Source organism: Melopsittacus undulatus, chromosome Z (genome assembly GCF_012275295.1).
Source record: "Melopsittacus undulatus isolate bMelUnd1 chromosome Z, bMelUnd1.mat.Z, whole genome shotgun sequence".
Lineage (NCBI taxonomy): Eukaryota > Metazoa > Chordata > Aves > Psittaciformes > Psittaculidae > Melopsittacus > Melopsittacus undulatus.
In genome coordinates this window covers 22,744,139-22,757,876 of record NC_047557.1, presented here as the reverse complement: position 1 = coordinate 22,757,876, position 13,738 = coordinate 22,744,139, and the positions used below count along the sequence as shown (strand labels likewise).

At 36.0% G+C, this 13,738-nt stretch overlaps 1 protein-coding gene across 2 annotated transcripts in view; it reads right to left on the bottom strand.

Annotated features, from left to right (window-relative positions):
- Positions 1 to 1,595: 1,595 nt before the first annotated feature.
- The window catches only part of NLN (neurolysin), a 36,017-nt gene continuing 23,874 nt past the window's right edge, over positions 1,596 to 13,738 (bottom strand). The window contains exons 8-13 of one of the 2 annotated variants that reach the window (XM_005151910.4): positions 11,646 to 12,012; positions 10,295 to 10,496; positions 7,501 to 7,687; positions 6,063 to 6,191; positions 5,450 to 5,586; positions 1,596 to 2,096 (exon numbers count right to left, since the gene is read on the bottom strand). In XM_005151910.4, the coding sequence (XP_005151967.3) occupies positions 1,962 to 2,096; positions 5,450 to 5,586; positions 6,063 to 6,191; positions 7,501 to 7,687; positions 10,295 to 10,496; positions 11,646 to 12,012 (1,157 nt within the window). In that variant the 3' untranslated portion in view covers positions 1,596 to 1,961. The remainder of the gene's footprint in view (positions 2,097 to 5,449; positions 5,587 to 6,062; positions 6,192 to 7,500; positions 7,688 to 10,294; positions 10,497 to 11,645; positions 12,013 to 13,738) is intronic. The other variant, XM_034072720.1, reaches the window with a different exon arrangement.

Below are 13,738 nucleotides of genomic sequence, written 5' to 3'. Positions count from 1 at the left end.
AGCTTTTCTTCATAGCTGTTCTGAAGATCGTTCAAAATGTTCTCATACGTGTGATTTTCATGTATTGGTTTTTAATTATCCAACAGAAGTGGGATCTAAAACTGTAACTGACAACAAGTGATAAAATTGACTTAACTGTGAGGTTTGGTAAGACTACATAGCTAATATGTTTTGGCTAAAAATATTTATGCTTCTTCACATCCATAAGTAGTGTGGTTCAAAAATAGTTTTCTGAAGTGGAAAATTTATTAGGAATTAATTAAGCTCCTTTTTTTACCCAGTTTAATGCTTTAAAAGAAAAACACAAAGCAATAAAAGTTTCAACTGAACCTTCACAATTTTTTCTCCCTGAAACACATAGATTTGACCCAAAGTGAATGCTTTCAGTTTTCTTTTGCTAGAAAAAGAGGAAGTCCTTTGAGTTGACCAGACACATTTTCTTACTCTGCAGCTGAACAAATGAAAATACCAACCACGTTTACAGCTATGGTTCAAATGTCTAAAATATTTTAACTGGTAAGCAGAATTAAAGTTTGTTAATGTATGTGTTGCAATACTGAATCCAAAGTAAGGTATGATGTCTAAAGACATGACTATAGGGTTGCTGGTAAGGGACTATTCATTAGGGACTGTAGTGACAGGACAAGGCGTAATCGGTTGAAACTTAAACAGCAGGGGTTTAGACTGGATATAAGGAAGAAATTCTTTACTGTTAGGGTGGTGAGGTACTGGAATGGGCTGCACAGGGAGGCTGCGAATGCTCCATCCCTGGCAGTGGTCAAGGTCAGGTTGGATGAAGCCTTGGGTGATATGTTTTAGTGTGAGGTGTCCCTGCCCATGGCAGGGGGCTGGAACTAGATGATCTTAAGGTCCTTTCCAACCCTAACTATTCTATGATCCTATGACAAGTGCACATGGATTAGCAGTTTTATTTGGGTGATGTGGAGTTGGCTTTTAAGACTCATTTTTCCTGATTTTGCAAAAAAAACCCTGCAAAATAATTCCTTGATAACTCTTGACACTTCCGTAGCTGAAATCATTAGATCTATGAAGCTTTTTTGTAGCACCTTTGAATGCCACACCGGAGAGGAACAGGAAAATCTTTGAGTGACTTATGTGCTCCCACCAGGAACATAATCTTCCCTTCCTTCCTTACATGTATCTCAAAATACTTCACAAACCAACTGCTCAAGTATATTTCTCAGGTATAACTTTTTACTGCTGGTGCTGATATAACTTGTAAAACAAAGACGTCATTTGTGACCATTAACTGCCAATGTCATAGAATTTGGCTTTTTTTACATAATGAAGGTAAGAAAATGGTAGTTCAAATGGTAGATTTTTTTTTCCTTTTTAGTTATACTGTGTAAGTTTATAAATTATAGACCTGAATGTGCATCAGAATGAAGCTTAAAAGTATCACACAAGTATTCTGCTATAAAGCTGTCTGGGGCAAATTCTCAGTCTTGCAATTTGTCAGGAAGCTAGACTGAACCCAAACCATGACGAAATCAAACGTACTTCCTCTCCATCAAAAGCACTAATGAGCAATAAATACAATTGAAGAACGCAAGAGTAAGAATGAATCTGTTTCTTTTATTGCTGGTAGTGTGCTTTTTTTTATCCCCTCCAGTTTGAAAATTAATTCACAAGACAGTTTAAGTGCATCTATTAAAAGAGACACATTGCATCAACTCCACATACTGATTATTTCATAACAATTAAAAAAAATTACCATCCAAATTCTTCAGCTTCTGAACATCTCAGAATTTATTCCCTGATATGCTGAATTTTGTAGTCCTATGCAATTTAATAAAAGCACACATTTTTATTTATGCAATAAAAAAAAAATCATAGGAAAGTGATCCAATTCCCCAGAGTGATACACGGTTAAGATGTGAAATACATTGACATTTCCAGTTCATTTCATACTTACATGCCATTACAAAGGAACCATAATTTTACTGAACACATAATCCCTTACTCAGTAGGAAAGCTCTCTGGTTTGGTTTACGCTCCAAGAAATTTTGTAGTATATCCATCCCATCCAAAGATCCTCCAGGCTTCAAAATGAAGTTTCTGTATTTCATCCCAGCCTGACAGAAGGTAAAGCAGAACATTAATATTTCTCACCTTGCCAACTGCCTCTTTTCTGTATTTGTTGTGTATTTAAAAATCCACTCATGATCAAACACCTTCCCTCCTTAAGATTTTCATAATATCAGATCAGGATACACAGAAGTATAATTTAGATCTGCTGGAAGAACTCAAGAGAGCAGAAATTAAACTTGTTCATGAAGAAATATTTTTTCTTGTGGTTTTACACTGTTTTGGAAGCTACAATCACAACCTGTCTAGAAGACACGCTATAAAGCATAATGCACACATAATCTTCACAGTCTTCAGTGATGGATTATCCCCACGACTTACTGGAAGAAAAAGGAACCTAACATCCATCCTCTCTTAACTGAAGATTTTTCTTTCTTTAATCTCTGTTTGGAGAACAGAATGATAGTTCATAGATAGATACAGTACTGAAGAATGACATGGCACATATGCACAGTGGTACACATAACCTATACAAACACATCTAACTCTCCTATTAAAGTATTGTAAAGTAACAGAAATGTAGGTTTTATTTGCAGGAAGAAATATTGCTTCAGAAGGAATGGACTTCTTTAAAAAGAATCAACCAAGCTTCACACTAAGTAATGAGGACTTTCTTGAAAAACGGTCATAAAGAAGATACCTAGAGAACTTTGAGCTTCTAAGACATATGAGAAAATATTATTTTGCATGCAGACATCCCAGATGCTTCTGATAATAAAGAAGATGTTTTTCCTTTTAGTCAGTGTATACACACATACATACTTCCCCACATGTCAAAGCTATGAGGTTACAGGAGCAGACCACTTCCTGATAGCTGTACTGCAAAAACAAGCGTAAGTCTTTTACCTGATAAACTTCCATGACTTAGCTGCATTACCAATTGCAATTTCTGAATTACAGCTGGAAAAACACTAAAATGCAAAAAAACTCCAAAACCAAACCAACCCAAACCAAAACAGAAGAAACCCTTAAATTTCACTGATGCATTGCTCATACTTCATTATTTGTGTTACTTTCCTGAACATCAGGAGCAAATGAAGATATAGTTTCTTTAAAAGTGTTATTTTAGTACACTTGAGTCTTTGCTGTGGTCTCTCCAGAGCCAGACCATTGCTCAGTTCTAGGGAGACCAGAAGTAATTTCAGATAATGTGCAAGAATTAAGAAATGAGACAACCAATTAAGTGTTTGCTGAAGAATTTTTATAGATAGTCTCTGAAACTAGTTTCTGTAACTGCTGCTCAAAACAGGAAGAGAGGTTTTATTCTAACAGGAAGAGGTAAGCCAAATTTCAAAAAGCTCTAGTCATAATACCATAACCATTTTCCTTTCCTGCTGTTCTGAACAGTAGTCTAATTCCAGATAGAATGAAATATGAGCAACTCCAAAAATCATACTGGCACCTAGTATTTGCTTATAGAAAATTGTTTGTCCCATCTCATGGAACTTTATTACACTTAAATGGAATGCAAATAAAGAAAACAAGTTGAATGAGAACGAATTTGAGAAGACAGCACTGCTCAGAAGGGAGAGGGAAAATCTCCACAGTGTTAGCTCTGAAGTTGTATCAGCATTCAAACAAAGTGTTTTATACATATATATGCATAATGACACATATGCTAGAGAGTGAGTGACACACACACAATCGTTCTTCTACTTTATTACTTAGTTTGGTTAGCAGGCTTCACATTAAAAGAGGCACTAGTTGTCTTTTAGTGAACCATGGTACATATTAATTCCTAGCACAATTAATTTATCTCAAAGTCTCCCATACACAGAGAAACAAAACAAAAATCCCCACCAAAAATCAGAATAAAAGGCACTTTCACCCCTCAGAAGTGAGAGTCACAGAGCAACTCTGCCAAGTTTAGCTTAGGGTTTTGACTATACAGTTACACATAAAAGAGTTTTGAGAGTAGGGAGTAAAGCTAACAACAAAAAAAAACATCTGTGATGACACTGGGGAGTTGTTCATGTGTCAAAACTGAGAACTGACACAAGGTCCCACAAGTCTGGCACCAGCATCCTTACCCATCTCTTCCAACTGCTAGCAGTTAAAAAAGCCCAGCAAAGTCTGACCCCTCCCCAGATGCCATTTTTAAGATGAACAGGATTTTATTGAAAAGTTATTCTCTCAGCCTGCTATTTCTCCTCTCCTGCTCTTATTTACAAGTAACAACAGTCCCACTGAATGAGAGGTATGCTCATTCTCACATGTACCTGTCATGAATCCCTGGCACTTCAAAACCAGTTTTGACCTCCAAAACTTTCATCACCTCTCCTCTCAAACTATTCAGTTCGCTGCTTTTCTTATTAGAAACCTTTTTCAGTTTTATTGGCCTAACAAATGCCTCAGTTTTCTAACCCCAACCCCATTTCCACTTTGGACTCCTCTCTTTGTAAAGTCTGATCTTGTTTAGTTTTTCCAGTCTCTAGAGGAAGGGACAGTTCTAGAAGTTCTGGTTGCTGTGACAAGGAAACAGAGGAATAAGGGCAAATTCCATGAGAGAAACAGGAAAGTTGAGCACTTCCTATTTTCTCTTTCACTTATCTTGTACACATTTAGTGAAGGGAAGTGCTGACTGTTGAGTCCAGAAGGCAGATAAGAGGACCAGGAAAATCGAAAGTTCTTTCACATGACAGAACTGCAGCATCTCAACTCACAAGTCTAATACTATGATCTCTGAAAAATACGAAAGGTTGCCAGAATTGGCAGGATTACTAACCACATCACTAACTAATATTTATTTCTGCTGATGGCAGAAGAGGCTAGACAATTACACAATGGAAAAAAAAGCCCAGTAAATCTAGAACCTGTGAATCATTTGAACTTAAAAAGTCACTTATGAGAAGAACTAAAGAAGAAAAAAAAAAGTAAGTTACACTATGCTGTGAAAGGAAAAGGTCAAAATCAATTCTATTTTATTATTCAAAATATATTCTAAATAGTAACTACATAAAAGTACCACACACTTGAGGTACTATTAAGGGAAATAGAGCTATTATACAATTTTCACAGCAGAACATGCATCTACTCCTGCAGTGCAGGAATATGGGTTTTTTTTAGTCTACAATTGAAGAGGAAGGTATTAGTCAGTGTGTCACAATGTCTTAAAAGTGCCATAATATTAAATATATGACAATGCAATAATTATTTTTAAATTCAAGTGCTCTTGGAAATTGTATGGTTATTTTCTAAAGTGATTGAGTTATTTATACACTTTTTTTTGTTGATCTGAACTTGACAGCTACAGAAGAAGTACTTGAGAGGTTATACCGATGGATCATGATTGCAATAAGCATGATTTCAGAGAGAAACCGCAAAAAAAGTTTTTACTTACCTTTGGATTCATTATTCCTTCTTGTTTAAAGCAGCTGTAAAAAATGTCCATGGAAAACACTTCACTCCACAGGTATCCATAGTACTGACCATCATAACCACCTGCCAGATGTCCAAAAGTAGCTGGCATGTTTGTCCCTTGAAAAGTAAATTAACAATAATTTATTCAAATCAAATGCATTTCTTTCTTTGATGTAAACAGTACTACAACTTTAAGAACTAATTCATAAGGAATTTATACCAACTATTTTGAAATTTCTGACATATAGGGTCTGAGTATGCCTCAAAGTATTAGTATTTGTTGAATGCAAAGCAAACTCTATTTTCCATTTTAGGCTAGTGGCACATCCAACACAGATGTGACAGAACATCTAAAGTGGTATTCACATCATGGCACTCTAAATTGCAACTGGAAAATGGTAAAGTTTCATATTTACCTTAAGCTTCAGACCATTCAGATCAACCCAAGTTTCAAAGTAATTATTTTGGCTTCATAAAGTAGATTCCTTTATATACAACAACTCTGTTCTTTTTGTATGCAAAGCATTGGGAAATAAAGGAATGTTTAATCAAACAATCTGGACATGCTGTATAAAATCTTCACACTGACATACCTGGGGTGGCAGGAATTCCTAGAATCTCCATACAGTATTTAGCATATTCACCTGCTGGATCAACAGATGGCTTGGTGTGCAGAGCCTGGTCAACTTTGCTCAAAACAATCTGACGGAGGGTTAAAAGGCCTAATTGGGTAAGAACGTTTAATTAACTAGCATCAAAGTAGCTGGAGATGCTTTATCACCTCTTAGTCAAAGACCTCAACATGCATTCTAAATTATTAGAATTTTAACCATGGAAAAACTTGGTGTTATTTCCATTTGAATTGTTTCAGTTACAAAAAGTTGAGAAGCATATTTTTCATGGAAGAATTGTCATTATAAGCTGATTTTTTTCAAATGATACCTTCCTTACTGATCAAAACCAAAATAAAGACGATATTTAAATAGAAAAGTTCAGTATTTAAAATTATGTTTTCAGATGTCTTCACTTCCAGTATACCATTTCATGCAGTCTTGCACAGATGGTAGTAAGTATATCTACCCTGAGGCAGAAGAACTCATGAACTGCTGCTGCAGCTGCTGCAGGCTTTTTGGAAGAAGCTAGGAGATAGAAACCTTTATTCAGAAAAACTGCTTGTGTAGCTACACTGCCTGTACAAGCCACAAGATAAGGACTTCTTGGTCAGCATATGGAGGCAGTATGAAACAAACTGTAGTGGCTCAATGATAGACCATGAACGGGTAAGGCTGTGATAATGGAGAGTCCTGACTACAGGGACAGAGAGGTGACAGTGACAGAATAACAGTGAGTTGATAGGTAATGACATGAGATTACCATCTTGATTTGGAGATACATGTAAACTGGTACAAAATGTGGAAGGAGAAGAGAATCGGGACCTTATTTTGGGAAAGCAGTGTGTCTACTGGGAAGGCAGAGAACAGAGATTCAAGGTTCTGCACTGAGAGCTTATGAGGTTGCTTGAACAATGCAGTGCTACAACACTTCTATCCTGGATCTGCCATGTATATTCAGTAAATTTGCAAACAACTTTGGTGTCTGTCAAGTGTCATATGCAAACCAAATGTGGATGTCAGATGTACAAAATCTGATACTATATTCACAGTGCCTGCCCTAGCGTTCCACAAAAAAACCCCAAATACCAGAATCCCAGGACTTTCCCTCCACTCCTCCCAATTTTACATGAGCAAAGTTTGTAGGTAAGAAAGTCACATGGAGAGGAATGCACAGCTATTTTAGTCCTGTGGGTAGCCTGGAAAAACAGAGCTGCTCTGTTCCTGCAAACTGTGGTATCTATCATCATAGCCTTCATTAATGGAGTACCCATACAAATAAACCCAGACAGAGAGTGATAAGCTTATAACACACGGAAGAAATGTAATGGGCCTGTTATGTTTGTCTTTAATTTACCACCAGTGTTTTAAATGGTATATTTTTTCGCATATTTTGTGGGGGAGAAGGGCACAGAGATACCTGTATTAGCCAGTCTAGAGGCAGCAAGTTTTGCAAGGAGAACGTCTTCAATGTGGCTCTCATCTTTATAATGTCTTGACATCTGCTGTAGAGGTTCTTTTTCCCACACCCAGTTCTCAAACATTTGTGAAGGTACCTCTACAAAATCTGTTTCCACATTAGTTCCACTAAACCTAGCGAAATCAGTCTGAAAGGAAAAGCCATTATATTACATGAAAAGAGAAGTCACTATTTCTAGCAGAATATAAATTTTCAGATGTCAAAATTTCAGTGTTAATAGATGTCCTGAAATAAATGAATCCTAGTCACTTTAGCCATGAAAGGTCTTCAAATCTGACACTCACTGATAGAAAAATCCTCCTTATGAAAGTCAAGCACATTGGAGCTTTTCATTTTTTACTTCAGTATCAACTACTTCACATTTAAATACCTCCCCCCGCTACTAAATTTCAAGAAAATTTCTGTACAGTTAAAAATCTTCACTAACATATCTTTCAAACCCAAAATATTTCTAAAACGAAATGGTCACTTTTAAAAGACAGTTGTTCAAGTCAACAGGAATAATTTGGTCTGACTCCACACTTGTGCTGTAGTAAGTCTACCTCCTCTTGCCAATCCAATTTTACTGTTCTTCCCTTCTCATCAACATTCTAACAAAACATTTCAAGTGCTAAAAGAAAAAGAGAATTCTTAGTTTACCAAATGTCCTTTCTAAGAGCTGTAGGTATTATTACATTCCATCCTCTGTTGAGGAACACATGCCCCACAGGAGTACTGGCTTTTGAACTTATTTTTTTGCAGGAATAAAGAAAAAAAAGGTGTAACATAGGACATAACATTGAACTGACAGCTGTATCACATGCCTGTATCTTCCTTTCATGTCTTCAGAAGAACAGCAGTAAAGGAGAACATATGCCTTCATTTGCAGTCCTGAGTTACTCATATCCATAGCTATAACAGGCTAGCCCTTCTTATTGTACTTGTCAAAGAAAAACTATAAAGGAAAGCTAAGAAGCCTAAGCTGGGAAGAAATGGTGACAGAAGTGACTAAAGTATAAGGCAAGGAGAGTGCAAGAGTTTGTTGGCCTCCAGATATCCTTGTTTACCCATACAGAAACACACGATGCTAACAAAAAAAAAAAGACATTTGGTTCAAAGTATCTCAATTACTCTCCTTCCCATCAGCATAAACAGATCCCTTCCCTGCCTTGATACCTCACTTTCCAGCAGACCCCCAGTAGATTAAAAGGAGCGTCAGTACCCAAAAGCTGACCTTTACCAGCAGCTCACATATCCCCACCCAGTTCAATCCACACATACCCTTTAAATGTCAAATTTTAATACACTTAAACAAATCATCATATGAAACAAGATAGTGCTTTGCACACACAAATCCCAGAAGACAGGATCTTCTTATGTGGAACTATTGAGTCATTTGCAGGGGTGTGCAAATAACAACATACATAAAATACAACAGCAGTAAACACAGGAGATTTGCACACAGAAACCACATCAGCAGTGGGAAAAAACAACTGGAAAGCAGGCCTCCCTGACCTGTGTGCAGTCCCACAGCAAATGAAGTACATAAGCATTGGAATTGCTGGCTTTAGCAACCCAGAAGGGGTTCTGCAACACTCAGGCACATCCTCACTGGTTATCAGAATGTTGTTTCGTGGTCAATGTTGTACCAAAAATGCTGAATGTGTCACATTTATAAACATCTTCTAGGTAGTTTAAAAGAAAAGAACAGGTTTTATTTCTCAATTTTTAAGCTCAGAACACCTGTCTCAGGGTGAAGATTATCAAATAAACATTATACTCCTATCTTCAAAACGATGCAAAAATACCTAAGCAACTCTAACTACCTGAAGTTTCCTTGAACATTATTTGTTTAATTATGAATGTTATATCTAGGTTTCTATGACCTTGTTTCTTTATTCTGCAGTCCTAGTCTCTAGGATCCAGGTAAAAATACAAATCTAGTGTTTGTCGTATTTCTCTGACTTGATAATATGGTACTGTTAAAAAAAAAAGATGAAAGCAGTGCTACACAAATCTGGATTTGTAGATAATCATGCAATTACTTTTTGTGAAGGAATGCTGGGGCTTGTCCCTCTCTGAAACATAACATTTCATTTGGCTAATAAGAAATTTATCAACTGGTACAATCAATTTCACATGTAAAAAAAAAATCAGGAATTTTACATCTTTACTGACATCTAGATGCAAAATCTGTGGACTAGCTTCAGTTCTTTCTGGTCACTCTGAGAAGAACCCTGACTGTCAGTTAGAAGAGCAGAATAGACAATAGCTCAGGCAAGATCTGGTTTATGCTTTTAATGTCAAGAGTAACAGTTCTCAAGAGTACTAAATGCCAAAATGCTGGAGGTGATCTGGATTGCCAAATTGTTTGCACTCCTAGATACAGCAACCTTTTTTTTCCTTCTAATATCTAGCATGCTACTAGAGGTGATAAAAAGTCCCCTGACAGCTGTAACTGAAGCAACCACTGAGAACCTTCTTTACACATGGATCTATTCACTTGTCACAGGTACCTGTATGGTGCAAATGCAAAAGCATATGTTCCTATAAAAATGTTTTCCTTAAGAAGGTGTAATATTGCTGTAGTTCTAGTTAAAACTTAAAACCAACCAAAAAATCTCTCAACCTGCTACTCTGAAAAATAATCACAAAACTGCATATGTACTTCACTAAAATTAGAAACCACCAAAACACGTAGGTCTTTCTTTGAGACAGTGGAGAACTGTTATACTGGCATAGAAGCATCACTAACCTGTGCACATATCTGATGCATTACATGACCAAACTCATGGAAGTAAGTCTTTACTTCATCGTGTCGCAGCAATGACGGGCGATCTGATGCTGGTTTTGTGAAGTTGGTTACCAGAGCAGCTACAGACATCATTCTGCTGCCATCAGAGAGAAGACAGCCGGGCTGGAGACCAAAGCATGCTGCGTGCCCATACTTTCCCTCTCTGTATAGGAAAACATATCAGACACTATCTTCAAACCACAAGCCAGCTCACAAGAACAGTGAAGACCATTCAAGAATAGGGACATTCAGTCAGTGTCTCTTTAAAGCCTTACACAAGGAAATTACATATTTTCAAAACTTCTAAGACTCATTAATTTTAACATCCTGTTAAGAGCACAAGGACGGGGGGGAAGGAAAGGTACTTAAATCACACCAGTTTAAGATTCACAGCAGCATTTACAAGAATTTCTGCTCAAATACTGGAGGTATATATACTTCAGCAGTTAAGCTGCTACTGTAATAGGCAAGACTAGGTTTTGTCCTCTGAAGCAGTATTTTTTAAATTTCATTGCAGGAGAGAAAAGAATACACTTCATTGCATTTTTCAGTGTGATCCAAATGTTAAAAAAAAAAAAAAAATTTTTCCCCTAAACCTGAGTAGCCTTAAATCAATTTAAATTTTAGAAGGGTATTGGACAATTTATAAATAGTAAAAGAATAATTAAAAAAATTAAATACAAAAAAACACCAGTGACAGTCAAAAAGGGCTAGCTAAGAATAAATTCAGTCTCATCTCCTAATCTCTGACAGAATACAGTTGATACTGTAAATAGCTACAAAGAAAGATGGACAGCTATAGAGATCAACTTTGAAGCATATTTCATGGTGTGCTCAACAGGAGTCCTGACCTATTTGATATTTTCTTTAGCAGTGTGAACAACAGTGTACAAAATACACACATAAAGTGTAAAGGGAAACTGGGAGAAACTAGGAACATTTGGCAGATAGGAATACAATTGAACTAGAGTAACAGTTCAACTTAAGTGAAAAGTAAAACACACTGTTACAGTTAGGAAGGAGAAAAGTTCACAGAGGCAAAAAAAAACAACTGACAAGACAGCAATACTACAAAAAATGAACAAAGTAGTAATGCTTCATAAGCTGAATATAAGCAAGAAACATGGTAAACTGCAAAAAGAAAGTGTAAACAATGTGAATACAGTCCAGAGGATAGCTTAATGAACATAATAGTAGTCTCGTCAGTGGGACAAATATTTACCTCCAAATGCATTGAATTTCAATGACATCAGCAACCCACTAAGACCAATTTCATTTAAAACACATAAGTAAAACACTAGGTCATAATTACCTGGGGTAAAGGTCCAAATAGAACTGTCCTAACATTTCTCCTGTTGAATTATCCTTCACTGTATAAAGACTAACACTGTCGTGCCAAACATGAGCACTTTCTACTTGCTCAAATACAAGTCCCAGCAGCTTCTGGTAAATACTCAGTAAGCCTTCTGTAACAGCCTCAATTGGGAAGTATTCCTTCAGCTTTTCTTGATCTATGGAGTACTTCAGCTCTTCTGTTTTGTTCATATAATAATGAAGATCCCATGCATTGATTCTTCCATCACAACAAAAGTTCCTTTCTTTACACTCCTTTTTCTTTAAATCTAGAATGAATTCTCTTTCTTCCTCAGCCAATGGCTTTAGCTTCTTACTCAAATCATCTGAAACAAAGATTGCCTTGGAATCAACTTCTGCGTTCCTTACTATAATGTGCATTCCTATAAAACACACTCATAACTTTAAGCACATGCCCCAAGAGTGGATGCTAGAGTTTCCCATTTGTTGACCAACAGCAAGCAAACTGTCTGCTTTCTTGTCTTAATGAGTTTTAATCACAGGCATGGTGTAAATAATACAGCATACTACTGTAAATAATACATTTATAGTACTATGAATGGTTTTGGTAAATTTTGTTTTTCGAAGACATGAGAAATGGAACACAATACTAGATGCTTTTGCTTGAAGTCTTTGATTTTACCTCATGTAATCTCAGTTCTCCTTATGTATTTCTGAAGAAACAGCTGAAGACTACAACTACTACTAGTCACTGGAAATGCAACACAAAATTAAAACACTACTTTTTTTCCAAGATTTTTCAAAACAATTATGAGCTACTTCCAGCTAAAATCCTTGTAAAAAAGACAAGAGATGAAATTGAGTTCTTGCCTATACAAGTTAGCTTCTAGATTACCAATGCTACCAGATATTAATCTCTATGATGCCATTTTTTTCCAATAGAGCTTTTCTTGGACAAGAAAGGGTCACAGCACGACTAATGCAATACACGGAATATAAGATACTTAAACTTGTAACTAAAGCACATACTGTACCTATTCTCTTGTATATATTTCAGGAGTACCAGACACTTTCCTTAAGAATTCAGGTTAGTGTTCACTATTGGTATCTAGAGTGTAAAATTTAGGGACTGATACTCTTATTTCTAGGTGGGTTGTAAGACACTATATGCATCTGCATGACTGAAATACTATTCACAGCTCGTATTATACTAAATTCAGAATGTCACATGACAGAATGCTTTTCTTGCAAGCCTTATGATCAGCTTATGAACACTGATTTAAAATATGAATATGTATGAACAAAGCAGAGCAAATCATACTATCATGCTTGTAGTCAAGGATATATCAGACTAAATAAAAGCTGACAATTAATTTAATAACATTCTCCCTTTATGAAAATTACCCGGAACATAATGTACTTTTCTATTCACAAATATCATCTCATACTGTAAAAAGTTAGTCACAAAAAAGCCTGCTAAATTATGTGGTGTGTCAGCTTCAAAACAAATGAAAAACTGCAATATCACATAAATGCATTTAACATTACAAAAATAAAATGGGTAGAAAAGAGTACAAACTACTTTAAGTACACTTAAAAAAGCTGGTAATTATAACATTTAATTATAAATAAAAATTAAGTATAAGCTTATTGCAAATATATGGATAACTGGTATTGCCAAATATTGAGCTGAGCCATAACAGGAGAAACATGACAGAATTACAGGTGAAAAAAGAGGCACATTTGAACCTCTTTACTGACGTGTAAGCCCACAAAACTCACTTCCATCAAACAGATTTTACTGCTGTACTAAATTATTTTGGGTGGCTTATTTATACATTTTATCAATATATAATCCTAAGTGGTGTTAGGACACATTAATATAGGAACACCTACTATTCTGTGGAGCTATGTAATTCCAGAAAGTGTAGGTTAACTCTATGCACAAGAGGGGGCACTGTGAGGTCAACAGGATGACTATGAATTCACTAACTGCTTAGTTTAAAAATTTTCTAGATAGCTCTGTTTTCAGATCAAATTCCATTAGAAGGATTTTGAATCCAGATTTAATCTATCATTCAAGATTTAATT